The following is a 14,332-nucleotide window of genomic DNA, read 5'->3' as shown; positions in this document are numbered from 1 at the left end:
GCAGCTGTGTGGAGCTGTGTTCGTTTTGCACCAGCGGACAAGAAATTACAAGTTTTTGTTTGCAAAGAAAAGTAATAAATATTAATATTGAAGCTGGTGTGCAGAGTTTTCCATTGTACAAAAAGAGGATATTGGAGATATTTGGAAATATTCACCACAGTTGAATCTTCAGACTAATTCGGAAATGCACCTGAACGCAACCGGACAGAACCAACCAAACCAACCAGATCAACGAGGCGCGAGACGTAGACAGGTAGAAAAATACTTCATGTAGTAGATGTGTATTTGATCAGCACTGCCTCGTTTGTAGCAAGACTGCAGCGTGCGTCTCCAATGTCGCGCCCCAAAATGAGACGGTAGCTTTTGGAAAATCCCTCCAAAGAGAGTTCTGGAGTTTACGTGGCTTTTAACAGAATCAGAATCAGAGTCAGAATCAAGTCGTGTGTTAATATTTCTCCTCTGTTGGACAGTGGCAGAAGGTGCTGAATTATAATTGGCTCCGGCTCGGCACCTCACCTGGTTGAAACCACCTCAGTGCCGTTCTATAGGATCTGGTTTCACACCTTCTTGAAAGCCTGTTCTGTACTAATGTGTTGAAACTGTGAGGTGCGGCGGAGAGAACAGCCCTCAGAGCTGCACTTCCTCTGATTCAATGCTAAAATTATACAGTTGAAAAGTAATTTTCATTTGCTGCCAATCCAGCGGTTTAGGCACCATCTGGCGCTCCTAATGAGCTCATGATGGCTCATTACCTGCTTTTGTTACACTCCTGAATGACTCTGAGATGGAAGAGATCATATAACATCATTTACAGTTGAAGTCTGAGTCAATTTGGGCACAACCAGGTCTTGCAGAATATAAAGCGTCTACTTTACACAACGTCACATCATGTTGCTCCCAAAGAGTGAAATGTACCTTTAACTGCACTGCAAAATAAAATAAAAAACATCTTGGTGAATCGTTTGTGAGTTGGATCTTGAGTCACAGCAGATAGCAGGTGGTTGTGATGAACAATTCATGGTGCGTTCAGTGTCTGCAGTCCATTCCTTGCAAATGTGTTATGTTGTATAACTGTCAACACAGTATTGCCTCACATAAACCTTCACTTTCTGGACTTTGGGCTTAAGTTCTACGTAGCGACGCATGTTCCCTGTCATCACGTCAAGACTGCGAAGGGTGTGAAACTGACTGACAGGCTGAAAGACCGAAATGATACGCTTCACTTTTAAAACCTCTGCAGCCTGAGCTTCCACAGTGGTGAGAGAAAGTGTTGGCCCGCTTCCTGATTTCTTATTTCTTTGCATGTTTGTCACACTTACAAAAATTCAGATCATCAAACAAATTTAAATATCTGTCAAAGATAACACAAGTAAACACAAAATGCAGTTTTTAAAATCCAAATCTGACAAAGTGAAGTAAACCAAAAGATCCTCAAAAGTTAGACATCATGCTGAGATCCAAAGAAATTCAGGAACAAAAGTGAAAGAAAGTGATCGAGATCTATCAGTCTGGAAAAGGTTATAAAGCCATTTCTAAAGCTTTGGGACTCCAGTAAACCACAGTGAGAGACATTATCCACAAATGGAGAAAACATGGAACACTGTACATGTTTCTGTACCATGACGTGGTTGAATATTACTTCTGATGTAAACGATATTGTCACGTAATAACTGAAAAATCAGATATGTAGGTTTGGAAACCCCTCCAGCTCTTCAAGAGGGATGGAGTCCAGACTTTTGGGGATCAGATATGAGATTTAATATATTACTGTCTCACTTTTATGTGTGTGTTATTATCCAAGTTATCTCTGTTACATGCTACAAGCTGCTAAAGGTGAGTTTTCTTCTCCTCGACATGCAAGTAACTTGATGAGGACGTAATGTTACAGGCTAGAGTTGGCATGAGATAGAAAACATGGTAACAGCAGGACGAACCAGGCAGACGAGCATGACGTGTTAAAATACATAACAAACATGTGACAAAACATGAGAAAGAAACATGAACAAGTAAGTGGAAGTCAGGAGGAGAAGAACGGAAGAATTTTCTCTTTTTTTCTGTAATATTTTCCAAAGTGGTGCCAGAATAAAATCTGTGTTTGAACTCGTGTGGTTTGCTGGTCAACAGAGGGCATAATGCGACCGTGGAAGGAAGCACCCTTTCAGAGTAAAAGACTGTAAGCACTTCTTTACATCCGTGTGCTTCTGAGGCTTCAGCTGAGTCAGTCTGCAGTTTGTGGATGGAATTGAGATTCCGACTGTCATATTATTCACATTTGGCTTTGAAACTTTTAAAATAAACTGCACTTCATTCTTGCTGTCTAAATCTCTCCGGATCAACAATTTGAAGACTCAGCTCTTTCCACAAAAACTCTGCACAGAAAGCAGTTCAGAAACAATGAATGGAGGGACGGTACGAAAGCTGCACTGGGACTTTGTTTTTTGATTGATTTGAAGGGATTTGATTAGGAAACATTTAGAGCTAAACATGATAAACAGGGAACACGCTTGCTATATTTTTCTTTTACTGTATGTGACTTTGTTAGAGAGGATGGAGGCTGCTGTGCACTGCAGCTCAAACCTGTACCGACAACTCAGACTGCACTGTTTGCATTTCCTCATCCTGAATATGATTCCTTGATCAAGATCTAATGGGAGGTGCACGTCAGGTCTAAAAATACAAACCCAGCTCATTACACTTCATACTCTTTCCCTGACAAATCATTCAGCCGCTCTCACCACTCCTCCTGACCCAGATTCACACTCACTCCCTGATAGGTGATGCTTCTGTCCGACTAATGATGCTGTCTGTCCACCCAGAGACGGTGCAGAGCGAGAGGGGAAGCCCCTCATACGTCAGGACTGAGATGTATGTCTCTGAAGCTCCGAGGCCTCAAATCCCCAGAGTCTGATCCCCGTCCCCTGGGTGAGATCAGGAGTCTCTGCCTCCCTCCTGCAGATACCACTCTGAGTTCGGATGAGATTCAGTCTGTTTTGATGTAGTCGTGTTGCGCTCTCCATTTTTTTTGACAAGTTCTCTTATTCGATACGTCTCTATTTTCTCGCTTTACTCTCAAAACAGCTCACTACTTTTATTTGCCTCTTTTTAAGTATTAATAAGCGTGTTTGTCCTCCAGCTTTTTTTTTGGGGCTCATTAATAACAACTATTTATGGAAGAAGATGCAAAATAACAACAAAGACTTGAGTCTGAATTAAAGTCAGCCTTGGGCCTCCCCGAGCCCAAACAGAGGGTACAGGAGAGCCCTACACTTTACAAAGAAATAAGGAAGTAAACCATGTATTGATCATCAGACCTGCAGGTTCGCTCTTCAGGATTCGTCTCACTCACGTAACTTAATCATTTTGTGCAGCATCTCTCTGGAGACTCGTACACAGGCGTCACCTGACCCGACTCCAACGGAATAAAAGAAAAAACTAATTCCACGTTGAACCCGCACAGCGCGGAATTTAATGACAGCTGAGAATAATTAATTTGTTTGGGGTGGTGGTGGGGGGGGATCTGTTGGTGTGACCCAGTTTTCAAAAAGTTGGCTGTTTCTCAAGGCTGTGTTTGTGCGAACAATGCAGCAACCTCTGAAAAATTCATTCTAACGGGGCCTTCAATTAACGCCGGTGCTCCGCAGAGTGCGTCGGCTCCCACCAAACTGAAGGGAAGCGAGAAGGGACAGTAACTCGCTCATGAATAAAGATGAAAGAGGTCTCATTCTTTTCACTCCCACAAATGTGAGGGTTATTATGAGCGGGGGAATATTCTTCTACCTCTAATGCTTTCACCTAATTTCGAGAAAAAAGATTACAGGCCCGGAACATTTTTTGAATAAAGAAGGCAAATACATTTGAAGTATTTGTGGAGAAAAAGGTCCTGCAATCAAAAGAGAAAGAGAGAACAAGGTAATTAAATTCAGAGGTTTGACGTGAGGTCGACCTCACTTTCAACTAATCAAAAAGTGATGGTTTGAAAAATGATTCATTTTGTCTGAACACGGCGTGAATAAAAGCAGAAGTTTAAAAAGGTTCGGGCATATTTGTTCAGTTTTACATGAAAACCACAAACCAGTCACCAGAAAAGCTGCTGAAAATGTAAATGCCTACAAACCGAGGTTGTGTTGAAACTTTATATTTCTTTAGGTTCAGTTTTCATGTTTATATGGTGACAACTCTTGTGCTCTGGTTAAGTTTAGGCATTAAAAACACTTGGTCAGAAAAAGATCATGATTGGGCTGAAACTGGAGATCTCCCGACGTCTCTGTGAAGAACAGGTCTTTTTAAAACTTTGAAAAATCCTCCGGTTTCTGATTTACAAATGTTGAAACACAGTCCTGAACTGCTGTCACTGGCTTGCCCATGATATGATTGAAATTTTAGTCTGGTTACTGGGCTGGAGAACCATCAGGAGGAGGCAGAAGAGTTGGGAAACAACAACAACTACAACAACAACTGGTCCGTACGGTAGGAATAAATCTAAATGTTGCCACAAAGAACAAAGAGTAAGAGAAATTATTGTCCCAAACTCTGACAGCAGAAAGAATCCTACAAGGAATTAAAACCCCGCGGTATCCATTCTTTTATACCGCACTTAAAATGTCCTGTAATGCAGATTTCATAGATTAGAGTGTTGCATAATGGCCAAGCGAAATGCTCAAACCCAAAACAGCATTATGTAAGAGCGTTATGCATCATGCCGTGAAATCAACTGACATCTTTAAGACGCTAATGAGTTTTGAATCAATCCGCATTTAGCCGGCACATCTGGTATACGTTGTAAATGTGGCTGTAACAGACTTAAGCTTAAAGTCGCACAAAACCTTGAACCAGCAGATAAACCTCTGTCGTAACTATTGTACTTAGGTCTCTAGATCACTGCTGGAGGGAAGAACAACCTTTTTCTGTCCACCAAGTCACTCGAGAATCTCCCATCGCTGCTCAGTTGAGTTGAGATCTGGCGCCTTTGAAGGCTACGAAAAGATAAATCTATTTCATCTGCCGGCAGGGTGACGGTGAGAGCAACCTTTAAAACTGAACAGCCGTCTGAATCAGAAGTCAACCGGCCTGATTAAGAAACGTGTACTGTACATCCTGCTGCTGTCACACAGGTGACAGGGCGACCGGCGTGTGGGCGACGACATCTGAGCATAAGATTCACATCATCTCTGTCCTCATCAAACATTCAGCGACCGCCTCCTGCCCGACACGGAAACATCTTCATCTCTGATGTTCCCTCACAGTGTCAGTCAGTCAGCTTCCCTCCACATCACACCTCTGGTCTGACTCAAAGAATAGGATTCACAGTGAAAAGCTCAACATACTGTATATAGAAAAAAAAAAAACATATATTCCAGGCAGCCATAGTCAAGTGTGAAAGGTTAAAGAATTTCATTTCTACTCAATAATACCCTGCGACCGGAGGCTCGTCGCCTCGCTGCTTTCCGTCCTGCAGACCTGGACATGAAAAGATTTCCTGTCAGGTTTCCAGCTCTCACATTTTAACACTTTGCATCAGACGATTTGTCAAAGAGGGACAAAAAATATACAGCAAAGACACAAAGAAAGGTTTCAAACGAAGGAGGAGATGAGCGCCGAAAGTCAAAGAGTCGAATGGTTGCACGTGATTTTTCCTTCTCTCGCCTCAACAAACACTTCCTGTATGAACCCTCTTTACGTCTCCGTAATGACTTGGTGACTTGTACGTAACCTGAACGGCTCAGATCTTCACTTGCTCTTTTCTCTCGGAGTAGAATTCGTTTTTCGCTCCATTTCAACATGAACTCTTCCCTCGTCATTCATCTGTGAATCCTCCCAAAACGGCAGCACAGCCGGTGATTGACGGGGAGAGGTGCCGGCCTCTGTTGAATGGCTGCCTGATTGCTGAGTTTGGCTCGCAGGATTTCCAGAGGGGCCAATCGCAAAGCGCTCAATTTGGGTTGCACGCCTCGCTGAATGCCTCAAAAGAGCAGAGGGAATGGATGGATGTGGACGCCCGGTAGCTTTAAGCTTTTTAAAATATATTTATTCAATTCAATCACCTCTGAGAAAAAGCTAAAAGAACTGAAAAGGGTCCAGCAGAAGAACAGCGAGCAATGTAAATAAGATCTTTAAAGCTGGTTTATAGATGAACATCTGGAAACTCTCTCAAGCCTCCGTTACTCCAGCTGAGCACATTTACTCCGAAGGCAGCAGGAAGAGATGGACAATCGGCCCTCGGACAGATGAAGGAGGTTTGTACGATGCAGAACTTATTAAATTTCATAAATACTTACGATACTATCGACATCCGTGCAAACATATCTCAAAATTCCTGATAATGTTGCTCTGTAAAAGCGGCTCAAAGTCAAACATACCAACGTAGAGAGCCAACAAAACGTCGATGTTGTGTTAGCGTCTGTCCCTGCAGTCGGCAGGTTTAAGGCTTTGGGGAATTCTTTGTTTTTCATTGATTTAAATCCCATTTTTAATAATTACTAGCTTTTTTTTTTTTCGAGCCCTGGAAGTTTCACCTATAATCATTTCCCCCCTGCGACCTTCTCAGGAAACCTGTGGATAACTTGAAGTAATTCTAGAACTGGTATTATTAAAGTGCACTTTATGATCAAAGGTCATTCCAGCCAACCCTCCAATATCACACAGCTCACACAGCGTGCACTGAAATCCTCTGGATGTAATCAACATGCATTGAGAACGAAAGACTCCACACCTGCACTGACGTTCAATCAGACCTGCACGTCCGCCTTCTTTAGCACCGAGAGCTGCTGGGAAACTGCCGCCGCCGCCGCCGCCGCCGCCGCCTCCCTTCAGAGCAGGACCCGGATTATCTCTCCAGCTGTTTTTTTGCTGGTTTCACCATTTTCATCGTCACGGTCACCGAGCAAAACTAAAAATGAACAATCTGCTTTGAAACGTCCCTCCAAAGTGCTCGATGAAGAACATCAGAATATGAATTATGAAAACGTATTTTTAGAATGACTCGCCTTCTGCTTCTTACATGACGACAAAGGTAAAACTGACGCTCAGGTGACAGCTCCTCGCTGACGTCCTGTTTCTGCTGTTTGTTTTTCCAATCACAATGTCCCAACGAAATCTAAGAAGCTTACATACATCAAACTGTAGATGCAGCTGGCAGTGGATAAGTAAGAGTTGAACCAGTTTCAAGGATTGTTTTTCAAATGACTTCATCGCGTGGAGGACGGCCAGCTCCGTACAAAGAGCTGACAGCTGGATTCATCCTGCTGTCTGGAGGCAGCGCGCCGCGTCTCTGCCTGCTTTCAGTACCGATTCAAATCCTGTTGTGGACTCTCTGACATCCGCCTAGAACCATACATATATTTACATGAAGAAACACCTCGTCAAAACACTTGTCATGCGCTATAAAGCACTCGCACAATTATAGTCCTTTGCTGTCTCCAAAGGTTGGCAGAGGAAGGCACTTCTGGCTAAAAGAAAGGCAGGAAGCTCCCAGTCTGATTGGATTTTAATTCAATCATTTTCAAATCTGCAATGTCCCAAATTTCCCGGAATCCCTTAGAAAAACATTTGTCTGTCGTTACATTCGTCCTTGTTTGATGCATCTGTGAGCTTTCAAGAGTTTTCACAGTCGACTGAATGTCTAAACACCCTCGGAGAACTTGTGACGGTGTCAGACTTTTGGTGAAAGGTTCTTGTTCAGTCACATTTCCCCTGAAACACTCTCAGCGGGGAGCAAGGCGCCAAGAGCCCGGCTGTTTTTCCCATCTGTCCCTGCGGTGGGAGCTCCCCGCGGTGCCCGGGTTCCTCTCTGGTGAGCCCCTAATGTGCAGAGAGGATTTCCTTTAAACTACACCCTGAGACGCCATTGTTAGCCTGTGTGGATCTGTGTGCCTCATCGCTCCGAGCGAGCTGTTTGCTCACTGGAGGGGACCACGAAGCTGCCACACTTCAGCTGAGCTCATCATTTATACTTGAAAACATCTGATGCCGTCCCGCGCTGGAGAGGAGGGGCGGGGTGCAGAATTGTGCTGCGTTCATGTTTTGATGTGCTTTGAGATGCTCACAGCTGCTGCTCGTCTGTTGATGGTCCGTCTTTGTCAACCTGCTGATCTTCGAGTTAATGGGTTCGCTGGTTCGGGTCCGACAGCTGGTTATCCAGACGGAAGTGGGCGGGTCCATCTCAACCGGCCGAACTCTTACATGCACTGCTTCTGATGGAGAAAAGGCTGGGATCACAGAACTAGAGCGGCTTTTCTCAAACTGTGGATCGTCTGCGAGTGGATTTTGGAAAAGATATCATTTTAATTTAAGTTTAAACCATGTGGGATACTGAGCGACTCCTAAACCTCGAAGCGAGCAGGATGGATGTGTCTTTTTCAATATCGAATCAACATATATGCACATTCAAACACATTGCTGTCAGACTTTATCTCAAAACTGACACTAAAATCCTGCAGTTTGGAGCCACAGTGACGTCCAACACTGAGACGATGATGAGCGAGTAGGCGAGGACAGTTTACCAGACAGCCAGCTAATCAGGCTGTTTACCTTTGAAGTAAGCTGATTTTGGAGCCTCAAGTGGCCAACTGAGGAACTGCAACTGTACTTCGGCATCGGCTTCAGTTCTCAGATCCTCAGATTGGCACTCGTTTTTGCTGTTGTTCAGTGTAGACACATGTAAAGACCCTCTGACAGCTGCTTCGACAGACCACTTACTGGTGTCGTTACACTTGGGAGGTGTAAAGTTTATCTGCATAACACAACCAGGTTTCATTTTGTCCTGGATGCTTTTCTGTTTTGGACACGTGAAGTGACTGAGTGTAAACGGATCTCGGATTAGATGTTCCCTTTTTATCTTGACGGCACAGTTTACAGAGATAAGACGGACAACGAGGTGCCAAAACATATGAAAAGCTTCAAGCCAAATCTTAACCAATCACGCTGTGAGCACGAGCCAAACACCCGCTGCTCCAGAACTCCTCGTGTGCCTTTCATCTGCTACTGTTCCCCACAGCAGATGCGGTCCGGCCCCGCAGCACTGTTATATCCCAGTGACATATTGCTTTTGATAACAGCATCCCGACTGGGGGATCCAAAGAGAGTAAGATGATGGCAAAGATAATAGCTGTGTAAAGCTGTGTGATCCGACTGTGGCTACACTTACAAGAGAGTCGCACTACACAGGGATGAATGTTTAAGAAGCTCTTTCTCGGCTGCGAGTTTTGCCTCGAGTGCTCGGATAGTCTGCTGGGAGAATATCAGTCTGTCGACCGGTGATCCACAGGATTACTTTGTCTCTGCTTACACCAGTCTGCTTTCTGGGCTTACAACAAATCTACATGTTGGTGAGAAGCTTGTTTGTTTGAGAAACGTAATCCTTTTAAATCAAGCATCTCGGTAGACATAAGCAAACCGACTACTGGAAAACAAGAGCGTTCAAGAGTGAACAGTTGCAGGTTTTTCATAAAAATGGAGCCAAATAGAAGACAGGAAGGTAAAACAGCAAAAGGTGAGATACAACAGGGGAGATATACACAAGTTTAAAAGTCCAAACAACAAAGAGGCAGTTCAGGAAAGAGTAATACCAGAACTGAGGACAAACTATCCTGACAGAAAAACTGCGTTGAAAACTATTTTCACATCTTCAAATCTGAAACAAAATCTCGTCTCCACACAGACTTTCTTTCTGTAAAAACAAGATTCATAAACAGGTCTGACGCTGTGTTGGTAACACACAGACGGTTCAGGATGTGCCCTTAAGAAAATTGTTGCTTTTAGAAGACAAATTATAGCGTTCACATCCACACTTTAATGGATAAGACGGGCAAGGAAACGAATAACTGGATCACCGCCAGCAATGCATGCACATTTATTTCTCTGTCAAAGCCCAGAGGGGGGTAATGTCACGATTGTCCTCATATTCCATTTTCTGCAGCTGGTTTTAATGGCTACAGAGGGGCTGCGTGTAATGAGACACGCTGAGTGTAGCATATAGCCGAGATGATTGAAATGAACGTATGTTCCTCAGAGAGAGGCGATCGTTTCCACAGCATTAGCGCTGCTCCAGAAACAGCAGTGTCAGTCCGTCAGTCCATTAACCTGTCGGACCGACACGTCAGTACCATGTGAGTGATGTCTCTGCGTCAGTCGCATGTATCTGCATTACATTTAGAGCATGTAGACGCTGATCACACTGAGCCAATGACTTTACAGGTAGTGCAACAAACAGAAAATATTATTTTTTTCCTCATCACAGGATATTTATTATCATTACCTGATGTTATATATTTAAACACTGTACAAGCTAAACGTGACCATTTCCAGCTGTTTTTGTGGGGAGCAGAAACTGAGCATCAGTCACGTGAAGTTGGACGATCTCCAGCCGAGTTACTGATGACCAAAACCAGCTATAATCTGTAATCAGGCAGCCCAGCATCAGCTGTTTCGTTGGCAACAAAAAAAACTGGTGTTATTCATGGGAAGGCAAACGCTTGCAGCTGTTATTGTGGCACCCAAAACCGGCTATTTCTCCCAGGAAGTTGGGCCGTTTCCAGCCGCGTTATTGGCAACAACAACCGTCTATGTTTCACAGAAAGTCCGACCATCTCCAGGTGTTTTTGTGGAGACCGACCAGGCATCCAAACCCTGAACACTCAGCTTTAAATTTAGTTGAGGGCAGCAGCAGGTTTGTCCAACTTGGTTTGCAGACAGGAGGGTTGCTGGTTCAAGACCACCTCCGCTGCCGAGGTGTCATTAAACCCATAACTGCTCACACAGGGCAGCCTCCTCACCCTGACCTCACCTCACAAAATGTAGTATTCTGAGAGAGGGATGAATAAAGCGTGTCTCCTTAGGACACTGTCTCCAGACCACGGTTATGAAGAAAAGATTAAAGATTACCCTCAAACTGAACACACTGTTCTCTTATTCTCTCATTCTGACTGTGTTGTTTTTTTTATCTCTGACTTGTGTAAGAACTTCCCAATAAGGATCATGCAGTTTTTATTTGCCCGTCCATACTTTCATGTATTCTTTAAGCCTGTAATCACAGTTCTCTCCAAAAAAAAAGTCGATCAGACGGCTGCAGCAGAGTGAAACATTAGCTGAGTTCTTGCTCTGAGCTCTTACTGCTGGATTACAGAGCGCTGCATGGTTTGCGGTCACGCTGCATTTCTGCTACGTGAAGACTCGTCCAACTCTCTCGGGTCCTTGCAGACAGGTCTGCTTTCTGTCCCCGGAGACACAAAACTGAACAGAGAAGTGGTGTTCAGTTTCAGTGCACAGGAGGAAAACTGGAGGTGTGCTCCAGTTCTCCGTTTGTTTCAGAGAGAAGCAGAGAAAGAGTTTTCTCTGACTTATTTCACTCTGTCTCTCTTTATGTTACCTCGTGCTGAAGGTTGAAACAAACTTCAAATGTATGTTTCTAACCATCACTGATGCTTCTATCTGCCAAGTTTTTGTATGTTGTGTATCTTCATTTGCTCGTTCCTGCGACAGACAGAAGAAGCTGAAGTTAAAGAAACATGTTCCTCACATAAAACTGAGCTGTCTGTACAGTAAAAAGACGAATATATTCTGACACTGTTGCTACTTGATCAGAGAAAACAAGGAGGAGGTGGCTGTAATCTTCAGCAACAACCAGAATGGACCAATAAACACTCTCGCTGATGAGTGACGCGCTGCGAGTCGGTGCGATGGTGCTTATAGTTTTAGGTTTCTCTTGACTTTACTCTTTGTGTCTGTGGATGCATGTGTACAAAAATGCGGCAGTGCAATCCAGCAGCCCTAAAATCTGCCGGAGGAAACATCTCGCTTTGCATCATTTGGAGGAGTCGTGAGGAGTTTTGCCCGGGGACACTGGGTGCAGGCAGAATGGAGAGAAATTTACCAGTTGGTCATTTAGACATCATTAACTCTCTGCAGGGAGACAGAGTGGATTCAACACAGTGAAGCCTGAATGTTAAACTGAATGTTATCATGTCTCCTCTAATTTCCTATTCTTGATGGATGCGCCGCTTATACTTCTGTCTTTGTATCTTTAAACATGCTCACGTGTTTTAACATTTCTATAATGTGTGTGACAAGATTCTGGCAGAAAAAAAAAATAGATTTCCCAACATTCAGCTCTTCTGAATGGCACCTGTTCCTTCTCTCTCATTAAAACAGAAAAATCCAGAATATATGAATATGCCATTTGTGTTCCTGCTGGGCACAATGTGTCCCACTTCCCTGTCAGGTCTGCTCTCAGTGTGTGAGTGCTGGAGGCTTCTAGTGTCTATGTCACACTTTGTGTGTTTGCAGGATCGGCTCGCTAAACATTTGTGATGCCACAATCGTGCTGCTTAAAAATCAGATTTGTTTTTTTTTTCTTTTTCAGCGAGCGCAGTGAAGCTCAAACACTCAACTGGAGGAGCAAGAAGACAAACACAGAGCTCACATCCATTATCCGCTAGATTTAAAATCCTGCTCAACCAGTTATCAACAGCGACGTGCACCTGTTCCAGGGTGCTTTGTGTCTTTGTCCTTACAGCCTCTGACTGTGCGACAAACACTGCTGCGTCTCCATCAGTGAGGTCCGGTCTCTCTTCGAACTGACAAACAGCTGATCCAGCAGTTCCCTCAGCAGCTGAGGCTGAGATGACCATTAAATCACTTTCTGTGGTGAAAGACATCATGTTTTATTCTCCCCCTGCGTGCATCTATAGGTCTGCTTTCAGTCGGTTTCATCCGTTTCACTTAAAGAAGGACAAAATGCGTGCGTTCACTATCCAGGCTGGATATTAAATGTTAATATTTGACCTGCCACATCTGTCCATATATTCAAAGTCCCATAAATCATTTAAATCGAGTGGATGCCAGAGAGAGAGAGAGGGAGGGAGGGAGAGGGGGAGGAGAGGGGAGCGTCCTCGCTGTTTGTCCCTCCTGTTAAATCATTTATCGAACATCGTGGCTGCTGAAGGAAACACAAACACATCAGATGTTCACACACACACACACACACACACACACACACACTGTTTTAACACACATCCCTTAAATCTCTCACAACTTCCTCCACGTGGTTCCAGCTGCAGAGAACTTTTTACTCTCACTTCAGAAACTTTCCCCAGACGTTTCACACAAACACACAAACAGCTCCAGTCTCAAACCAGAAAGCAGCGCACAGCCGCTTCTCTCTTACCTTCCCATCGGCTGAGTAGCGCCGGCTGTGCTGCGCCGCTCCTGCGCTCTGGTTCATGTTTCAGCACCGTGGAGAGCTCCACACTCAGCCCCGGGAACAGAGAGCCAGTCAGCCCGCGGATCGATCAGCTGCAGCGGGGTGATCACACGCAGCAGCCGGTGAAGTGGGGGAAGCCTCTGGAACCAGTTAACTGGTTCGTTTGGAGCCGTTTACTGGTCCGTCGTCCGTCTCTGAGACACGCGCGGGTTCTCAGCCAATGACGCGTCGCGCGTAAAGACCGGTGAGCCAGCTGTGAGCGCGCGGGAGAGAGAGAGAGAGACAGAGAGAGAGAGAGAGAGAGAGAGAGAGAGAGAGAGAGAGAGAGAGAGAGACGTTCATTCATCCGAGAGCGAGTTAGCCCTCATCACCCGAGAGGAGGAACAGACTGTTTATAATCCAGTCCAGAAAAAATAAAATGAAATATGTTTCCAGTCCGTGAGGAGAGTTCCTGGAGCACGAATTAACTTTAGTTTTATCACCGCAGGAGGACGGATTACATAACCCGCTGCAACTGATGACAAACAGCTTGATGCATTTTAAAAGCAGCATGTTCGTGGAGAGGATCTGTGTTGTCTGCTGCTCTCTGAGAAATGTGCATTTTGAATAAAACCTTACAAATCATGTTAACATCAAATCAGTACGAGCAGATGATGATGATGTCATCACCACCACCATCTGCTCACTGTCTCTTCATGAACCTAAAACTTACTTAAAGCAACATGATGTAACTTTTTCACCTTTTTCATGTTGATGGTTCAGCGTCTTCTGATGCTGTGTCTCAGTTCAGGGTCTGCATCCTTCGAAGGGCCTTTAAGGTCTTCGAGTCCTTGTTAACAGTGTTAATGTGACGGTCTAGCCTTTGGAGCATTTCCTGGTTGCATCACCAGATGTTTTACCTTTATGTCACAATTTCTGTCGCCCAGACTCACGAAAGTGACGATCTACATCACGCAAGGTTGCGATTTTCTCTCTTTCTTTCTTCTTTTTTGGGCGCGCAGAGAATCTTGGGATATGTGAGGCCATGATGGGGGCTCCTCTGAGGGATGCAGACCCTGAACTGAGACACAGCGTCTGTCACTTGTGTCCTCTAAGTTAATTGTTACAGACCCGGGTGTGTATTTAGAACAGTGGTGT

General features: G+C 44.4%; 1 protein-coding gene across 1 annotated transcript in view; it reads right to left on the bottom strand.

Annotated features, from left to right (window-relative positions):
• LOC119025762 (inactive dipeptidyl peptidase 10-like) overlaps positions 1-14,332 on the bottom strand; it is a 112,013-nt gene that overhangs the window by 83,739 nt on the left and 13,942 nt on the right. The window contains exon 2 of the mRNA XM_037109681.1: positions 13,160-13,448. Within this exon, the coding sequence (XP_036965576.1) occupies positions 13,160-13,216 (57 nt within the window). The 5' untranslated portion in view covers positions 13,217-13,448. The remainder of the gene's footprint in view (positions 1-13,159; positions 13,449-14,332) is intronic.

Source organism: Acanthopagrus latus, chromosome 9 (genome assembly GCF_904848185.1).
Source record: "Acanthopagrus latus isolate v.2019 chromosome 9, fAcaLat1.1, whole genome shotgun sequence".
Lineage (NCBI taxonomy): Eukaryota > Metazoa > Chordata > Actinopteri > Spariformes > Sparidae > Acanthopagrus > Acanthopagrus latus.
Note: the sequence above shows the minus strand (reverse complement) of the source record. Positions and strands in the feature narration are given on the sequence as shown.